The following is a 20,207-nucleotide window of genomic DNA, read 5'->3' as shown; positions in this document are numbered from 1 at the left end:
CTTTTCCTTTTCCCACCATGGCCTGAGTGGCAACTGTTTTATTTCCCCATCTGCTTTTGAGATGCCTATTCCATGTCCTTCCCTTCTCTTAGAGTCCCACATCCTTTTCCTGCTTTTATTTTGAGCAGATGTTACCAGCAGCAGATGTCACCCATTCTTTCATTTCCCCTTTCATTGATTATAACATGCCCTTGGGTGAATACTGTAAAGGTGACCTTCTTCCCCAGTACAACGATATATAATTTTTCCTTTCCTTTTTGTTAACTAAGAACACCAACCTTATCCTTCATTCCTAAACTACCTTCCCTTACTTCCTGCACACTCAGTTTACGACTTTGTAAAGTCTATGTTGGGTACATCTCTGAGTGGCCCCATTCTGGTGATAATCTTCACCTGTCTCTAATGAAAAGAATTCAGTTGGTAATTAAGCTCAGCTCCCCCTTGCCATGACTGTCCTTCACACATACATTTTCAAAACCAAACCCTCATCAATCTGCCATGTTGTTTGGTGATGCTAACCTTGCATGGTGTCCTACTAATGTCTCTGACAGCCAATATTTCATGCCTGAAGAGAATAAACAGAGCCTTTACCCAGGACTGGTTAACACAATCACCACAAACTTTTTCCAGCCTTGCTTTCCACTTTCTCCTGAGGCACTCATTCTGTAAACCAAATTCGATTTATCTGCTGCTCTGAAGCTTATGTCAAACTCCTTATTTCCAGGGACTTGAATTACTGTAAATATGTCCCTTGGGTTACTCTCAACTGAATTAATAATTAGAGTCCCAGTAGCAATCACATGCCCTGGGGCTGGTTTTCATGATGGAAGCAGAACCTCATAACTTATCTTTCATTGAAGAAAACTTTCCATTTTTGTAGCAGAAATGCCAAGGTTATTTTCTTTCTTTCTATCATACTTTTCTCCTTACACCTTCGGATAAGGCAAAATAGATGATACAATAGTATTTTTTGGCCTTCTCCCTCTTTAGTTCATTCATTCTGCCCAGTTTCTTCATTTTCTCTGGAGACCTCTACTTGAGTGTACTCCTTGGCAGTTAATTTTCACCAATCTCTCCACTAAAGCAACGCGGAAGAACGCAGCAGGCTCCCAGGGCCTGTGTTCATCTCTCTGGGAGCACTGTTTTTCCCATCAACCCCTGCATGGTCACAGATACAATTCTCCATCCCTGGAATTTGCCTGCCACAGTTGCATTTCTTGAGACTCTTCTTTTTCTCCTCTCCCCTCCAACCCACCAATGACATACATGGTCCCATTGCTTTCTATACCAGAGATGGTAATTATCTCATTAGTTCATCCTCTCTGCTCCAATATCACTTCTCCCCTCCGCCCCTTGCCCCTTGAGCTCTGTCACTCAGACCTGGAGGAAAGCAGGAAGGCTCTAATCACTTGGCCCATCCCCTTCTCCTCCAGGCCAAAGTGAACTGAACCATACTATTCAGATTTTCCTCAGGAATTTATCATTGAATATAAGGCCAGGTTTTGAATATCCACGATGAGCCATGTCCATACAGAAAGAGAGAGAACTGGTCAACAGAGAAAAGGAAAGGGAGGGGAGGAGAAAGAAAAGGAGGTAAGGAAACAAAATTGAGTAGTTGAATAGAGAAAGGCAGAGAACAGGGATCCTTTGTCTGTGGAGTAGAGAGAGTAGGCAAAATTCTTGATTTTCAGTTTCCCATGCCCACTTCCTTGTGAGCTCATACTCTTTTATTTACCCAGTAAAGTCACTATATTTGTGATGCTGGTTTTCATGGATTTGGTTTCTTACATCCAAATGCCTCCTTATCAAGATACACCTGTTAATGTAAAAACAATGAGTCTATTATAAATAATAATAATAACCATAATAATTATAGCTACCATTTATTTTGCACTTACTATTTGCTAGGCACGGTCCTAAACACTTTACATACAAGAACACATTCTCACAGCTATATTGTCATATAAGGATTATTTGATAGAAACATTAATGCAAGACAAGTTTGGCAATGTATCTTAGTTATACAGCTTGTAAGTGGCCCTAGCTGACCTTTGAACCCAGTTCTGTCTCTTCTCCAAGTCTGTGGGTTTAACCATGTGCCATGGGTTAATCCATAAAAAGCACTCTAAACAGTGCTTGGCACATGTATGTCACAGTTCAAATTTCCTAAACCCTTGAGGCATATTAGTCCCGGACAGAAGCGGCTATAGCATTTTTAAATTGGCATACCAAAGCAATGTCAGGCAGGATCACATAAAACCTTGCTACTCAGAATACAGTGGCTGGATGAGGTGCGTGGATGTCAAAGGGAACTTGTTAGAAATGCAAAGGCTTAGGCCCCATCTCATATTTAAAACTGTGTTTTAGGAAAATCCCCTGGGTGATCTGAATGCACATTCAAGTGCATTCACTTGAGTGAGACTCAAAGTAGATGTTTCCAGTGAGGAAATTAGTAGTTTACTTATGTAGTTATTATCGCTATGAAGATCTGTAAGATAAGTATTTAGCTGCAGTATCAGGTGTCTAGAACTGAGGCTGAAAAAAATGAAGAAAAGCAAAACTAATTTGAGATACTGAGGTTCTGCTAAACTCTATCATTGAAAACATCAGTATATCAAGAAGTAACTGATTATTGTTTGCCTGAAGCATTACCTAGTCTCTATTTTGGTTCTTTTCTAACTACAAATAACTGTTTATATATTGATTTTTTTTTTTAATGAACAATGCACGGGACGATTTCTTCTTACTAGGTTCACTCATTTGGTTCTGTCTTTGGCTACGCAGATATCTTTCCGTAAGAATGTCTAAATTTTGGCTTGTTATAAGATGACTGTCTGGAATTAACCTATTTTGCCAGCTTTTTCACAAGAATTTCAACTAAAAGTAGCACCAGAATAATTTATCAAAACGGATACAATTAATGCTCACCTTTTTAAAGTTAGTTTATATTTTCGGTGCTACTGGTGAAAACTTGTCACCAACTCTTTGGAGAAACAAATTCCAAAATCTGAAAGGTGACACCAACTGCAATTAACTTTAATCTTGAAAAGTGTGAAACTCTCAGGACATAATTGAGATCAACATCCCAGGAGTAAACTGATGGAAGATGTGACTTACATAAGAAAAACTAGGGTATTTCTTTATTCTTACACCTGGTTTTCATTTGCTTATGTATTCAAAATACAGATGTACCAAAAATCAGTAATTGACATATGATAGATGTAATAATGACAAATAACTTTCAAATAATGTCATATTTTTATTCTTGGTGGTATCATAGGAACCCTGTATGGTTTCATAATTATGGTATAAGACCTCAGATTTAAGTAACTGGCTCTAAAGACACTTGGGTACCTCCAGGCTTTATAAATATTTATTTCTCTGTTTTCTTGAAAAGCTAAGTATATAAGGAAATTGTAGAAGAGCTGGCATGTAATACAGGATTTCTAGTCTGTTATCAGTAAATGTTCTAAGACACGCCTTTGATAAAACAGAGATGTCAAAGACAGCAAAGGAAATATTTACCAGACAAGGATGATTAGAGAAAGTTCTACAAGCCAGGATGGACTAAAGTTTTTTACTTTGTATTTTAACAAAAATGCTTTTTGAAAGTATTATAAAGTGCCCAGGACTAGGGACTACGGCTTCATGTAGATAAGAGAAGTAAATATTTTAAAAGGAAATATAAGAAAGGAGTTCCCTTGAATACGTATTCTTAACTTTGGAAGCAAGAAACTTTCTAAGGATGGAAGAAGGTTTAGGTGGCCTGGGATCTGACAGGTACTTGTAAGTGAAAAGGCACATTAGCTCAATGACATGTGATTCAACAGGGACATTGGCCACGTGACTATATAGCTTGCGTCATCTCACCACCTTGCAGATACCTCCCAACACACCGAGATTTAAACCTAAATAATAGAAAAGCTATGCTTAGTGATATTTCCAAAACCCTCTTCCTACGCCTGTGCAAGTATCTTTCTTTCTCTTCCTCTGTCCCCCAAATACTGTTCAGGCACTATTTCCCCTTCTGTACTTCCCACTTCCTCCTCCCTCTCCCACTTCCTCTTCTTCTTCATTTCACTGTCTGCTTTTTATTATTATTATTATTACCTCTCCTCTCTCCCCACTGACCTCCTGTCTCTTGCTCTCTTCTCCCTTTTTCCTCACTCAACTTCAGATCAATCCTGCTGGGTATATTCTGTGTCCTATACCCCTGCTGTGATTCTTAATGAAATAAATTTCAGGAAGCCTACTTATTGGATCCATGACAAGTATATAATTTATAGGAGCAACTGGGCCCTCCTTGGCACAGGACAATCCTAATTTTTCCTCTGTATATTCTATTTCCAATTCCGCTCCATCTTAGCCTTCTCCTTCTCCTACTTCATTGGAGGACATCAGCTGGGAATTCCTTACACTTCTCCTATTTCTTTCCCTTATTTTCTTCTTGGGGAAGGAAAGGGTCTCCTCCCTTTCCTACAGTGCATCTCAGAAGTTCCATTTATAAGGATATCCTAAGTGAACCTTTATCTCATAAATCAAGGTCTCATTGTCTCTCTTCCGTAAATCCTAACAACTGTTTTGCCCATCAGCTCCTCACTTCCTCCATATTGCTACCAGAATTAGGTTTAGCATTTGTGGCATGGTATTTATTTAGTCAAATCTGATGGTTTCTTGGTCTCTACTAAGATGGGAGATTTCATATTTTATGTCTATGAGGTTTCTTTTTCCTTTATCTGCCTGTGGCCCTCAGTTGGAATTTTTCCAATGATTTTCCCATTCTTAATGATTGTTGAATTTTCTGTGGCTTAAAGAAAAAGAAAATCGAGATTGTCTAAATATGGTGATAAAAATCTTTGTAAACATAATAAGGGCAACCTCTTTGTTTATGAGTCTAAGACTGAACAGACCTGATGTCCCAATGATTTTCTCTCTCAGGTTATACGTAAATTGTTGGTTATTTTTAAAAAGCCTATGTAGAGAAGTGGAATATTTGAGAAGTTTCTGAAATATCTTTGACTATCAATAACGTCAATATCTGGCTTAGAATGTTCTCTCCTGAGGGAAAGCTTCTGGGAGTAACCCTTTCTAAACTCAATCTGTGCTGGCCAGTAAAAGTTAACGTTTCTATCAGTGCCCCGTATTTGCTTTCTTTCATCATAGGATAGTAGCTGAATGCATAGACTTCAGTGACAGATAGCCTACATTTAAATCCCAGTATCTACTGTGTGACTATAGGTGAATTACTTAACCTCTCTGTACCTTAGTTTCATCACTTACAAAATGGGAACACAATGGCCAAATATCATCATCCATATTTTAAGAGTGAAAAGAGATAATCGTTTTTACATGTACACAGTGCTTGAGTATACAGGAAAGGCCTATTTTTATTGGTATTGTTATACTTACTGTTATGGCTAACTATATATGTTATCTGCATTTTCAACTAAATTGTAAATCTCTTGAAGTCAGATGTTTACACTGTTTCTCAAATATAAGGGCATAAGAAGGGCAATCTTTTTGTTTATGAGTCCAAGACTGCCATTAAAAGGAATGGCGAAAACCGCAATAACTTTACACCAACCTAATATAAAAATTAACATGGAATGTTTGAGGCATGTCACTCAAATATGTAAGAATTTTTTAATCATATCTTTAAGCCATCTATAATTGGTGTTCAAATGTGAATAATGACAGAGTCTTAGATTTTTTTCTTCATTAATAATAGCTGAATATTTTACAAATAGAAAGTTATAGTAATTACTGAATATATGTAACTTATTCCCACAAGGCAAAATTTTGATTTAAAGCATAACTGAAACATAAGTGTGTGGTTAAATATCCTGAATGCAAAAGCAATGCTTACAAAGTTTATTTCTTCACATAATTTTTTGAAAAGTCTGTGGTGCACCTAAAACAACTATTCTCCAATTCCTAGTAAGACATCAGTTTTCTGAAAGTACTTAATGGTATCTGGACTAAGTGTACATTTCAAAACACTCACATTATGAGTTAATGCATTTGCAACAGACTTCTGAGTGAAGTTACATATTGCCTAGGTTGCAAATAAAAAATGCAAGGGAGTGAGGACTTAAGACCTATTGAGTACCCCTGGAACTCTTAATGGTTTTCTTTGCTTCCTTTTCTCTCTTAATAGACTATCATCCCAGCTAGTACCATACTATTCAAACAATACACAAATGTTTCATGTTAAGGCTCAGAATTATAGACTCATATAATTAGGAGACTGGAAGGAAACACACAAAAATAAGAGTTTTCAAGACAATCTCATTCACACTCTTTACTTGAATTATTTACTCTAGTTTTATTATTAATTTTTATACTGTTAAATTGACTGCAATTCAAAACCCAGTGTATTCATACCATGTGTTAAGATATGCTCCTTCCTATATGTGTTCCTCTAAAGCACCATCTGGATCTTGTGGGGGGTATTTTCCTTTGTGGTATCAAAGCCAGGAGCTCGTGGTTTTCCTTTACTTTTTAAGGGAACACTATCGTGTAGCATCTGGGACCAGAAAGAAATCTAGATGGTATATATTTTACAGATATTTTCTTTTCGGATGTTTTTTCCTCTAAGAGAAAAGCTTTTGTTAATGTGTCACGTAAAAATACATTGTTGATGAGTAACTTGTGAAGAAGTGCTAGATTACATTCCTGTGTTGGTCCATTTATATATATTTCTGAACAGCTAATATTTCATTTAGTTTCCTATTAAACTTACTCAAATATATTTTTGAAGTGCATTGCTTAAAATTTACATTCAAGGCAAGAAAATGAGTTTGTCAGTAAATGTAGTAATTAAGGAAGTTCCAAGTCTGTATTTTTAAGATACTAGAGGTAACTGTAACTAATCATTTTAACTTAAAGAAATAGAATTGCAAATACCCTCCTTCCCCCCACCCCCCACCAAAACCATACCTTAGTCACTTTGGAATTATAACCATCTTTTACGTCTATCAATATAAATGTATTTCATTTGGTATTCAAATTACTTTCAAAGCGATAAATTTTGAATTTCTGTTTCATTGTAGCTTCTGATCTTTAAATGTACTGAACAGGAGGATTTGGGGAGCTTGTCTTGTCTGATAGGTGTTAAGTATCTATGACGACAAATTTGTGCTGAAGCAATGTGCAATATAGACTAGTAATATTTTTACAAGGCTATTTTGGAAATTCTCACGTTGATGTTACTAATAACGTGGGTTTAATAGCATTTGGCTAATTAAGAAAAAAACAGTAATAGAAAAATAAAAACGATAAGAAGGGCGAAACAGACTTCTCCACCCCTCTCCCAACCCTCATTCCTTTGGAGGCTCGCGCCCTCTTGGAATAGCAGGTTCCTGCATGTGCCAGAAATCCGGTCCCAGCAAAGCTAGGTGCTCTGCAATGCCAGGGCGTTCCCAGCGAGGGACTCCTGGCTGCTTGGAGCTTGAAAACACCTGGCGTGGTTCTCGGGGGCCCTAGAGGCTTCTGCCACGGACTGGTCGGCTCTGGGGTTGTAGGCAGAAGGCTCTGAGCGGTCGGAAGGGTTTCCTGTGTGTCAGCAACTTCACTTTGCCGAGATAGCTGGCGGAAGAGAGAAGAAGCGCTCGCGGGCCAATCGCCTGCCAGCAGCCACCTTTGAGCGCACCCCTCGCCCTCGCCGCCGACGCCGGTAGCAGCGTGTTGGCAGAGGCTGAACACACTCGGCCTCGGCGGAGACCTGCTCCCCAGTAGACGCCTCCTGCTTCCCACTGCACCCTAGAGGACGCGGGCTGGCTGCTGGGCGAGCTCGGCGGAGGCACGCCCCTCGCCTCCCCGCGGAGTGCGGACTCGCCCGGGTGCCCAAACTCCGCCCACCCTCACGGGAGCTCAGCTCTCCCGCCTGACCCCGGTACTCTGGACAAAGCGGGGCCTGGGGAAGGGCCCCTGAACTGCGCGGACGCTGAACGGGACGCGCTTCAGAAGCGCACGAGTCTGCGGCCACGCGCGCTCCGATGGCCGCCAGGAGCTGAGCTCAGGGTAGGAGGAGGAAGCGATAAGACGCCCCGAAGCTGAGCTGCACGTTTCTAAGGTAGGGAGGAGGAAGATGCCCCAATGAAGTTGATCTTTGAGCCAAGGAGGCTGGGGAGCACCCTCCCCATGCGAGATCCCCGCAGAGCGAGTTTCGCTTGACCTCGCTGTGCCTCTGGCGCGCTCTGCAGCGCGGACCCGCGGCCCCTCGGGAAAGCGCAGTCGGAAAGTTATCCGCGGTGGTGCCCTGCGCGCCCTGTTGTGTAAGCTCGGCGTTGCCAGCGGTCGGAGAAGTTGCTGGCCTGCCCGATAGCCCAGTTCGGTGGCGGCCCGGGGCGGATTTCATGGCCCGCGGCGAACGCGGGGCCAGAGCAGGCGTGGGCGAGCCCCTGCGCGCCCCCTCCCGCGGGGATCCAGCTCGCCCGCTCCCTTCCGCTCGCTGGCTTTTCCGATGCTTGCTGCGCCCCTGGCCGCCGCTGCCCTCTCGCCGCCTGCTGCCCCTCGGAGCCGCCGCCTAAGTCGAGGAGGAGAGAATGACCGAGGTGCTGTGGCCGGCTGTCCCCAACGGGACGGACGCTGCCTTCCTGGCCGGTCCGGGTTCGTCCTGGGGGAACAGCACGGTCGCCTCCACTGCCGCCGTCTCCGCGTCGTTCAAATGCGCCTTGACCAAGACGGGCTTCCAGTTTTACTACCTGCCGGCTGTCTACATTTTGGTGTTCATCATCGGCTTCCTGGGCAACAGCGTGGCCATCTGGATGTTCGTCTTCCACATGAAGCCCTGGAGCGGCATCTCCGTGTACATGTTCAACTTGGCTCTGGCCGACTTCTTGTACGTGCTGACTCTGCCAGCCCTGATCTTCTACTACTTCAATAAAACAGACTGGATCTTCGGGGATGCCATGTGTAAACTGCAGAGGTTCATCTTTCATGTGAACCTCTATGGCAGCATCTTGTTTCTGACATGCATCAGTGCCCACCGGTACAGCGGTGTGGTGTACCCCCTCAAGTCCCTGGGCCGGCTTAAAAAGAAGAACGCGGTCTATATCAGCGTGCTGGTGTGGCTCATTGTGGTGGTGGCGATCTCCCCCATCCTATTCTACTCAGGTACCGGGGTCCGCAAAAACAAAACCACCACCTGTTATGACACCACCTCAGACGAGTACCTGCGAAGTTATTTCATCTACAGCATGTGCACGACCGTGGCCATGTTCTGTGTCCCGTTGGTGCTGATTCTGGGCTGTTACGGATTAATTGTGAGAGCTTTGATTTACAAAGATCTGGACAACTCTCCTCTGAGGAGAAAATCGATTTACCTGGTGATCATTGTACTGACTGTTTTTGCTGTGTCTTACATCCCTTTCCATGTGATGAAAACGATGAACTTGAGAGCCCGGCTTGACTTTCAGACCCCAGCAATGTGTGCTTTCAATGACAGGGTTTATGCCACATATCAGGTGACAAGAGGTCTAGCAAGTCTCAACAGTTGTGTGGACCCCATTCTCTATTTCTTGGCGGGAGATACTTTCAGAAGGAGACTCTCCCGAGCCACAAGGAAAGCTTCTAGAAGAAGTGAGGCAAATTTGCAATCCAAAAGTGAAGACATGACCCTCAATATTTTACCTGAGTTCAAGCAGAATGGAGATACAAGCTTGTGAAGGCACAAGAATCTCCAAACACCTGTCTGTTGTAATATGGTAGGATGCTTAACAGAATCAAGTGCTTTTCCCCTCTTTAACTTTCTAGTCAGTTGAGAAAAAATCAAACCAAGAAAATAGTTTAAAAAATAATAGAACTAGAAATGCCCACATCCACACTTAGTTTGCTTGGTTTGCTTTCAAAGTCTGTCTTCTTTCTGACTAGAAGTATGTATAATAAAATAGCACTACCTAGTTAAACATTTACTTTCTCTTTGGCCTTTAAAATTTACAAGCTTTTCTGTTTAAAGTGTGTGTGCACCTGAGTACTGGGGCTATTTTTGATATTAGTAATTTCTCTAAGAAAACTAGCCCCCTGCAACTTGAGTTTGTGGTTTATCTAGCCTTTATTGATTTTTAAAATCCACAATAGGAATAAAACGAAAATCTACATTCTCAGAAATATTTAGCATGGTATAACAAAACACTAAACTCATTAGTTCATCCAGCATCACATCAATGGATCTCTGAACGGGGTGTCTTTTTCAGTGTCTTATAAGCACAGATGATAGTTGACTGAGTTTCTTTAGGGAATTGAATAGACAAGTAAAGTTAATGAATTTAAGAGCCTGAAAAGTGATTGTTTTCCAGTTATTTCTGGAAAAGGTCTCATTATATATTGGGTGCTAAATGTTTGATGGGGAAAGCCTGCATATATTTTCGTACTGGTGAAATGCATTCAAAATAATTAAAATGCATGTATTTTCCTTCTAAACACTGTGAGCTCTCTTAGATATCTTGTGATAAAGAGCATTTACTTGCCCCACTGCTGTGCAATGCCTGAAGACTTTGTTTGTGTTCCAGGACAAGTGTTCACTCACATCTGTAAAAACAATTTTAAGAATCACAAACAAATTACAGACCAAAGTTTGAGGAAAGTCAAATAACAGTAAGTTGAAGGATGTTGGACAGGAGGACAGTATTTCAGAAAAGGAGAGGTTGACAGCCATCCACAATGCATAGCCTCCAAGTATACTCTCAAATGTATGAAGCAACTGAGGTGGGCAGAAGACATTTTAGAATGAGGGCTTTAGTTTAAATTAAAATCATGGTGGAGAAGGCTCTTTTTGCTTCCTCTAAGTGTTTGAAAACACAAACTGCGATATGAAAAGAAGAAATAGAATTTGTATAGGTTGCATTGATAGAATGGGAAGCTATAATCTTTGGATAAACCTTACATCTCAATATTTAAAGAAAAAACATGTATATGGAGAGGGAAATACAGAGACTTAAAGTACCTAGATACCATAGCACTGAAAAGTAAAGTACTAATCAGACTAGTAATAGAGAAGACTATTGGTCAGTGTTATCCATTGTATTTGTTCTCTGCCAGGTGTTAATGAAAAATTTTGTAAAATGCTTCAACAGTGTTAATAATTTTTAATGAATATTGAATTGCTGCATGTCTAGCCCTTGAAATGGTCAACTTCTACATGAGAATAATAAGGTGAGATAATGCAATTGAAAATCCCGAACAAATAAATCCAGTGTCAAAGGAATTTTAGTTTTGAAAGCTAGCCCCCATAAAGTCAACATCAGAGTTTGCAACTGATGGTGGAATAACTTGTTGGAAAGCACTTTACAAGTAGAGCAACATGGGGCTGTATGTTAAGGCAAGAAAGAACCTTAGTGCTCTGTGGAACATAATGACAGGAAATTCAGATCTTGATTTCAGTTCTTGCAATGCCTATGTAGATTGAGGATTTGTGAGACCTTCAAAGTAGCTTCACTTTACCCAATCTCTGGCCACTAAGATCAATGAAGAAAAGCCGTATTTGGCCTTCCTCAGCAGTGATTCTTTTTACATGTTCCGTTTTAATGCATAGGATTATAGAAACCAAATAAAGAAGACACCTACTACACCTCCTCGTTTTGAGGAAAGAGAGGGTTAGCAAAATTCTCACTTCATCAGGCTCAAATAACATCCGTTTTAGAGTCCTACAAGACAAAATCTAAAATATGTCATTACTGTATTGACCTTGTTAAGATCAAGATCATTAAACTGACCAAGATGGAAATTACAGGACTTGTACCAGACTTGAACTTGTAGCCTAATGATACACATTTGTATAATATTTCTTCACCATTTACTTTAGTTTTCTTTCTTTTAGGTCTCAGGATGCTCAGCTTAATTTAGAGTATGTGTTAAGTACATTGTTTCAGCGTCCAGAGAATTCTGTGAGTGTGGATCCACTGAGGAGGTGAACAGTGTCTAGAAATGGTTGTTTACTACTTGGCATGTTTTTTTCCAAAGTGTTTCTTCTTTAGCTTCATACATCACATATGGACATTGATGACATGTGAATGCATGCCACATAGTACAAGAATGATCTTGCTAACTCCTTCCAGGCCAAAAGAAGCCTCTGGGAAGATGTACAAATGGTGAAAACATACAGAGGGTCAGGATGAGGTAGTGATCTCTGTTGGCTGAAAAACTGATCAGGTCATATGACGATTGAAGTATGTTAATAGTAAGGGCAGAAATGTGTTGGCATTTGGAAAAAAGAACTGCTAACATTATAGAACTTACTACCTAGCAAAATTTCACACAAAAAATATTTTAATGGCAAATTCAAGATGTTTTATTGCTTACAAATTAGCATCTTTGACTCTTTGAACATCAATCTGTGTTTACATTGAAATGACAAAAAGAAGAAATATAGCATGCAAGTCAGAATTCAGAGTTAAAACCATGATGTTGCCACTCAGCCAGCTGTGTGACTGTTGACCCTTCCAAGACCACACATAGATTAAAAAGTTGGATGACATCCATTGTTGGGGCTTTGGGGGATATGGTAAAGCATGAAAACTGAACAGCCAGGAGCCTGTGAAATCTGCTACTGTATTTTCCAGGACTTCATTCCACTCCTTGGCTAAAAAAAACTTGTAAGTTTCACAGATTATGATGTGACCTGTCACCTGTAAAGTGTCTCAATCTTCTCAGACAAGACACTAAACTGTCTTTGGATATTATACATGCCAGTGCTTATAGCAGCTGGAATTTGGCTAGTGACAATGTTTAAAGATGTAATACTAGTTAGTATCTATTGAAGCTTAAACTTTGCTGGTCAAGTTGTAGCTATTGTAATAGTATTTATTGAAGAAGCTCACAGTCCTTCAGTTGTACAGATTGAAAAACTTTCATGAAAGATCCAATATACTAATGTAAATTATATTTATTGCAATGTATAATATTAATGTGTCAAACTGGTGTATTTTACAAAATATATGATGCATACATAAATAAGAGTTGTATATTCCAGTGCTTTTCAAATAGCAGTATCTTGGAATATTTAAGTCTTCACATTTTTTAGTCTAAAATATGAAAATGTTTCATGATACAAGTGATTAATTTTCCCTAGAAGTGCTTTTGCATGTTTGCCTTTTTATTTTTTTCTGTATAGACACAATTTGGTATCAGACTATCATAAGATCAATAGTGAATATAAAATATCTTAGCCAAATGAGGTCTGTATTGTCCACATTTTATATATTAAATAAAAGTTTTTGTTGTCTTTTCAGGAGGTTTAGAGTATTGTCACTAAATACGGTCAAAGCTTCCCTTTCCAAATGCAAAAGTATTGTCTTACATTTAAAGTTGATCTGTCATGTTTTAGCAGTCAAGTGGGATGGGCATTATATAGACAACATTACAGTGTAAGGAAAATCTTTATGGAGATGGGGAGAGCAAAAGGCAGCTGGTATAATCAGTGCTGCTTGGTTTTTTTGTTTGTTTGTTTGTTTTTTGTTTTTTGTTTTTTGCGAGGAGTCTCGCTCATTCGCCCAGGCTGGAGTGCAGTGGCGGGATCTCGGCTCATTGCAAGCTCCGCCTCCCGGGTTTACGCCATTCTCCTGCCTCAGCCTCCCGAGTAGCTGGGACTACAGGCGCCCGCCGCCACGCCCGGCTAATTTTTTTGTATTTTTAGTAGAGACGGGGTTTCACTGTATAAGCCAGGAGGGTCTCTATCTCCTGACCTCGTGATCCGCCCGCCTCGGCCTCCCAAAGCGCTGGGATTACAGGCGTGAGCCACCGCGCCCGGCCTCTGCTGCTTAGTTCTACTTAATTTTTTGTGTTGCTGCTTCTTAAGGTGAGATAGCATAATCTTAATTGTTTTGAGATGGAATTTTAAAGTAACACACTACCAGCAAGTTCAATATTGCTATTGATTTTAATCTGTTTTTTTTTGTTCAGTTGATATCTTAAATTCCAAATTTTATAGTGATAATTGTATATTATTTGGCTGCTGAATTCTGTTACAGTTTTTTTATTCTGTTGTACATTGTATTATACACATCGTCACAAATTAATATGAAGGTGAATATATGTTACATATCAAGATTTGTGAATTTGAATTATAGTATGTTTTAGTGCTTTAGCAAAAAAATGTTTATTTTTATATTATCTGTGATTTTAATATAGAAGATTGAACTAGATTTCTTTTTGAGTGATAGTGCCATTGAATGAGTGGTGTGGAAACAGTGTTACTTGATATTTTGAGCTTTCTCAGGTTTATCTAAATCAGTGGTAGCTTAACAAAACCCAGACTAATTGTGTGTAATTGTATTTTTAATAAAAGGAAAGTACATTTCCTATAATAGCATAGTATTGTTTGCATGCAAGAGTATGCAAAACCTTGTGTGTGTGCGTGCGTGTGTGTGTGTGTGTGTGTGTGTGTGTCTTAGTGGGTAAGGCATGGCAGCCAACTTTGTATCTGCTATTTTTAGTATCAGCAGAGCTTCATAATTGTGGTCACTAGAACTGTACTTACCATGGACAATTAAAACTGAAAAAGACTCAATAAAACTATGAAACATGGTTTGATGGCTTCCATGTTATTACAGTGTTAATACTCACAAATTTTGCCAAACTTTAACAAACAATATACAGACTGAGAAGTACTGTAAAACACATTTAACTAATTCAACTGTTTTTTAAGGTGAAGACTGGGCTCTAAAAACTACAATGTTAAAGGTAGAATCCTGGTGCAAGATAGGTAAAATTATGAATATTTGATATTGTCAATAGGAATGTAAGCTAATTTTTTATTGTAAAATACTTCATGCTACCTTAATGTGCGCTTCTCATGCTAGTGTTCTGTGTTTAAAATGTTGGCTGTGATTTTTTCTCACCTAATTTTTAATCTATGGGGGTGATTATGCTAATAATTCTTCGTGGATTCTATTTATTAGCATACACACCACCTGCTTCTCCCAGGTTTGTTAAAAAATGTATCTGTGCAGCAGTGAAAACAGTGTACAATGAAATGGGAGCATGCTTAAAGCATTACCTTTTTTTTCCCTCAGTTGAGAAGGTACGTGCACAATGGTCCTGTGTTGGGTTCTCTGGTTGTGTGCTGAGATAGGTGCTCTATAAGGGAAACCTGTGGGTAGAAAATACAGATTTCTTGCAGTCTTTAAGATATGTGTCAGTCAGCGTTAACTCCTTAATTAGATGTACTATGCAGACTTTGCCATTTGGGAATCTTCATTTATTAACATCAGCTTGAGTAGAGTTTTCTGTGGGCATATATGTATGTGTGTGTGTGTATGTGTCTCAGTACATACGTATAATTTATATAGAGATAATTATCTTTCTGACTTAAGAATTTACCCTAAAGCTTTGAGCACCTTTTGATTTTTGAAATCACTTAGGGGTTAAAGTCAGAGACCCTTTTCTCTCTACAAGTTAATATCCATTTTGATTCCCTCTCCTATTTTAATGATCTGAAAAGTTTATTTTCTTTCTTTAGGAGATTTTAGAATTTTTCCCCAAAATATGGTCAGATCTTCCATTGTCAAATACAAAAAGCTTGTCCTAAATTCAAAGTAGATCTATTATGGCTTAGAAGTCTGATAGGATGGGGCATTACAGACAAAACAGATGTCACTAGAAATCCATGTTAATGTTAACACTGTGCTTACTTGCTTAATCCTGCAAGGTTATATTGCCTTGGGCTGAACCCTGGGGACTGACATCCCCAGTCAGCATGGCTGCTGGGACTGACAGTTCTAACAGCAGCTGCGGATGGAGTCAGGCCCCTGGGCTGAGCAGCTGACAGAACTGCAACTCTTTGGGAATGGAAGTGGGTAGGGGGACAGGGGATGGGAGGCAAGTGGAGGCTGTTGGTACTTCAGAGAGGAAAAAAATGCACTGCCTTTCCTGATTACCTGATAGGGAGAAATCACAACTGTGCAAAGCTGGAAAATTCATGAAGAAGACAGACTAAAAAAGATAGAGACCTTGGAAATGATCCAAATCCATCACCTTGGTTTATAGGTGAGAACAAAATATTCACATTCAAAAGTGGAGCTAGTAAAGAATGTGGCATTCTCACTTCTAAAACATTCCTCTCGTATCCCAAGACTTTTCAAACTGTAGGTCTTGACTCATGAAAGTGTCATGAAATCAATATGATGGGTTATGATTGACACTCTAACAAAATGAAATAGAATAGATCAGAGTCCATAACTCAGTAAGTAATTGTGGTTTTAATTTCAGACACACACATACTCACACAACACGATGCATATACGTATATTTACCTGTATTTGTGGCGTGGGTCACAGTGGACATTTCATTTTCTATTGTTGACATCATCAGAAAAGTTTGAAAATTCACCGCTACTCAGTAAAAAGTGGCATAAAATTAAAAGAATAGAGGACAAGAGGTTGTTTTTCAAAACTATTTTAAAATAAATGAAAAGATAGTTAATTATGCTACTTGCACTTGTTCTTTTTTCTTTTAACGTTATTTTCTTCTGAATATTCCTTTCTGAAGTCCCAAAGAAATTAAAGCATCCTTTTAGCCTACCTCTAAGGATGACTGTTTGCAGTTAGTATCATTAAACCCCAGCTTTGTGTAAACTTTGATAGCTTAACCTTCATACTGTTTCCTCTGGTGTGAAGAGTTAACAGCAAAACAACAAAACTTCACTGTTTGACAGCAGCTTTGCAGTAAAAAAAAAACCTTAGCTTTGAGCCCACCTCTGCCACTTACTACTTGCATACCTGAACAAGTTATTTAAACCCTGTTTGTTGTGTGTTCCTCAACTATAAAATGGGCATTATTAGATGCAGTTCATAGGATAATGGAAGAATAGGCGAAGCATACAAAGTATGCCATTCTTGAGGCTGCTAAGGATTTTGCCACTCCATTAGTTATTTTATTGTTGTTCTTATTGTTTTTCTGTAATTTCTGTTGTCTTCTTCCACACCATGGAGGCTTTGTGGGATTGAGAGATTGAGTGCATTTAATATTGTTCTTTTGGATACTCCATTGAATGTCTGAGGTCTGAATAACAGGCAAGCATTCAACTTTTTGATGCTTTGCACTGTGATATGCACTCTATGGGACAAAGACACAGGAGACAAAGTATGTATAATTAAAAATATATTACAAGAAGATCTTCTGACCTCTTCATCTGAGTGTTACCTCTGTAGTTCATGGTTTATTTTCAGTTGCTGCAGTCCAGAGTCTGATCTTCACTTTTGCAGATTCAGAAACTTGATCTTAGCAGTTCACCTAGAGTTCACCAACTCCAGAGGACTGACTCACACCAAGCAAACTGACAAAAGAATCATTTACCAACTAGATTGCCAATTTATGAGTATACAATGACTATATCTCAGTCCCAGTAAGACATCTGTTTGTTCAAGGAGGATATAATTATGGATCAGAAAGTTGCCTGCAGAACTTACAATTAGAATAAAAAGATGATATTCTTGAAGACCAATTCCAGTAAGATAGAGCAGCTGAAAGAATTGCCTATCCCTGGAGATACTAGCCTTGATAATAAGCATCTATCCTGAACTTGATAATAAGCATCTACCCTACACTCTGCCTGCCCGGAACAGTTTAGTAGCACATGGATTAAAATTTTCACATTTGTTTACTTTCTTTTAAAACTAGTCACCACCATTCTTCTTTGCATGCAAATTATGTTTTAATAATACCTCCCACCTGAGAGTATGGAAGGAGTATGGTGGTAGAGAGGGTGCAATGTGTGCTAGGATAGAGGTACTTAAAAGATATCCAACTGGAAAAGTGCAGTAAGTCATTGTAAATGACACTCCAGCATTCAGGGCAGAGTAGCAGCAAGAGATTAAAGTTTGAAAATCATCCGTGAGCAAACAATAGCTGTTAACCAAGGAAATAGAAGCAATTATCTGGGGAGTCTATGTTGACAGAGAAGAAAAAAGGGGCAGCAAGGGAAGAGGGAGCAGTGAGCTATAAGCAACACCAACAACAGGGATGTGATGGACAGACAGGATGGGATTGTCATAGATGATCCAGGACGGCCCTCCTGAGAAAATCAGTCTCAAAAGAGAATTTAAGGAATAGATATTTCTGTGTCACCTGTTACAAAAAGGACAAAAAAGAGTCTGCTGGATTTATACATTAGAAAGCATTGATGTTTTGCAGGGCACATTTAATAAAAATAGTAATTGTTACTGATCACTGAAGAAGTGTTTTAGTAAGAGAAGGAGGATTATAGGTTAGTCGCTACAGGCAGAGAGATTAGAAATAGAAAAAGGGATAAAGAGGAATTGCTCAAAGAAAGCAAAAAAACTCCACTTGAAAATTTGTGTATATGATGATGTCAAAAGGACAAAGGAGAAGCGGTAGTCTAGGAAAGGGGTAGCTGTGGGTATTGAAGTTACTTGGTGGCAAAGGCCATCAGAGTAGAGGAGAGCTGTAATCGTGAGACTGAGACATTGTTTGGATCACGGAATGGCAGGAAGACTGGTTTTGTAGAGGAAATTATTTTGAAGTTTGGTGAAGGAGAGCACTGAGTAAGGGGGAAGCTAGCAAGAACTAGTTGGCATTAGTGCCAAAAAAAAAAAAAAAAAAAGATTTACATGGCAGTAGAAGAATAATGTCAAGAAACAGTGGGAAGTTGGAAGAATGCCTGTTCCTTTTCTGGTGTGCAAGAATAGCAAAATAGCAAACATGGTGTCTATTGAAAGAAGGAGGGAGGGGAATATATTTTAATTTTGACTTTTAGATACAGAGCATACATGTGCAGATATGTTACATGGGAATGTTGTGTGATGCTGAGGTTTGGGGTACAGATCCCTTCATCTAGGTAGTAAGCATGGTACCCAATAGGTAGTTTTCCAACCCACGCCCCCCTCCCTTCCTCTCCTGTCTAGTAGTCTGATATGGTTTGGCTGTGTCCCCACCCGAATCTCATCTTGAATTCCCACACATTGTGGGAGAGACCTGGTGAAAGGAGTGAGTGTTTCCTATGTTGTTCTCATGATATTGATTAAGTCTCACAAGAGCTGATGGTCTTAAACATGGGCGTTCTCCTGTACAAGCTCTCATGTCTGCCACCATTTGAGCTGTGCCTCTCACTTTCTGCCATGATTGTGAGGTCTCCCCAGCCACATGGTACTGTAAGTCCAATAAACCTCTTTTTTTTTGTAAATTGCCCAGTCTCTGGTACATCTTTATCAGCAGTGTGAAAACAGATTAATACAGTAAATTGGTACCAGTAGAGTGAGACATTGCTGAAAAGCAATTCTCGGGTATGAGAATTCATACCCGAAATTTTTGGGTATGAAAAGATACCCGAAAATGTGGAAGCAACTTTGGAACTGGGTAACAGGCAGAGGTTGGAACAATTTGGAGGACTCAGAAGAAGGCAGGAAAATGTGAGAAAGTTTGGAACTCCCTAGAGACTTGTATGGGTCCTGTAGCCCCTTTGTTTTGGCCAATTTCTCCCATTTGGAATGGCTGTATTTACCCAATGCCTATACCACCATTGTGTCTAGGAAGTAACTAACTTGCTTTTGATTTTACAGGCTCATAGGCAGAAGGGACTTGTCTCAGATGAGACTTTGGACTGTGGACATTTGAGTTAATACCGAAATGGGTTAAGACTTTGGGGACTGTTGGGAAGGCATGGTTAGTTTTGAAATGTGAGGACATAAGATTTGGAAGTGGCCAGGGGCAGAATGTTATGGTTTGGCTGTGTCCCCACCCAAATCTCATCTTGAATTCCCACATGTTGTGTAAGGAACCTGGTGGGACGTAATGGAATCATGGGTGTGGGTCTTTCCCATGCTGTTCTTGTGATAGTGAATATGTCTCATGAGATCTGGTGGTTTTAAAAATGAGAGTTCCCCACATAAGCTCTCTCTTTGCCTACTGTCATCCATGTAAGACATGACTTGCTCCTCCTTGACTTCTGCCATGATTATGAGTCCTCCCCAGCCATATGGAACTTTAAGTCCTTAAACCTCTTTTTCTTTACAATTTACCCAGTCCTAGGTATATCTTTATCAGCAGTGTGAAAACTGACAAATATGTAGTTCACAGAGTCTATTATTCTCATATTTATGTCTATGTGTGCTCAATGTTTAGCTCCTGCCTGTAAGTGAGAACATGCAGCATTTGGTTTTCTGTTCCTGCATTAATTTGCTTAGGATTGTGGCCTCCAACTGCATCCATGTTGCTGCGGAAGACATGATTTCATTCTCTTTTATGGCTGTGTA

The 20,207-nt window shown here is 39.7% G+C and overlaps 1 protein-coding gene across 1 annotated transcript; it reads left to right on the top strand.

Moving 5' to 3' along the window:
- The first annotated feature begins 7,464 nt into the window (after nt 1-7,464).
- P2RY1 (purinergic receptor P2Y, G-protein coupled, 1) lies at nt 7,465-10,813 on the top strand. Its single transcript, XM_011972742.1, has one exon. The coding sequence runs from the start codon at nt 8,547-8,549 to the stop codon at nt 9,666-9,668; it is 1,122 nt and encodes a 373-aa protein (XP_011828132.1). The 5' UTR covers nt 7,465-8,546; the 3' UTR covers nt 9,669-10,813.
- The last annotated feature ends 9,394 nt before the right edge of the window (nt 10,814-20,207 follow it).

Source organism: Mandrillus leucophaeus, unplaced genomic scaffold (assembly GCF_000951045.1).
Source record: "Mandrillus leucophaeus isolate KB7577 unplaced genomic scaffold, Mleu.le_1.0 Scaffold130, whole genome shotgun sequence".
Taxonomy (NCBI): domain Eukaryota; kingdom Metazoa; phylum Chordata; class Mammalia; order Primates; family Cercopithecidae; genus Mandrillus; species Mandrillus leucophaeus.
This window is presented reverse-complemented; position numbering and strand designations above follow the sequence as displayed.

Coding starts and splice junctions, on each gene's coding strand:
- P2RY1 (XM_011972742.1), top strand. CDS start 8,547: ATGACCGAGGTGCTGTGGCCGGCTGTCCCCAACGGGACGGACGCTGCC.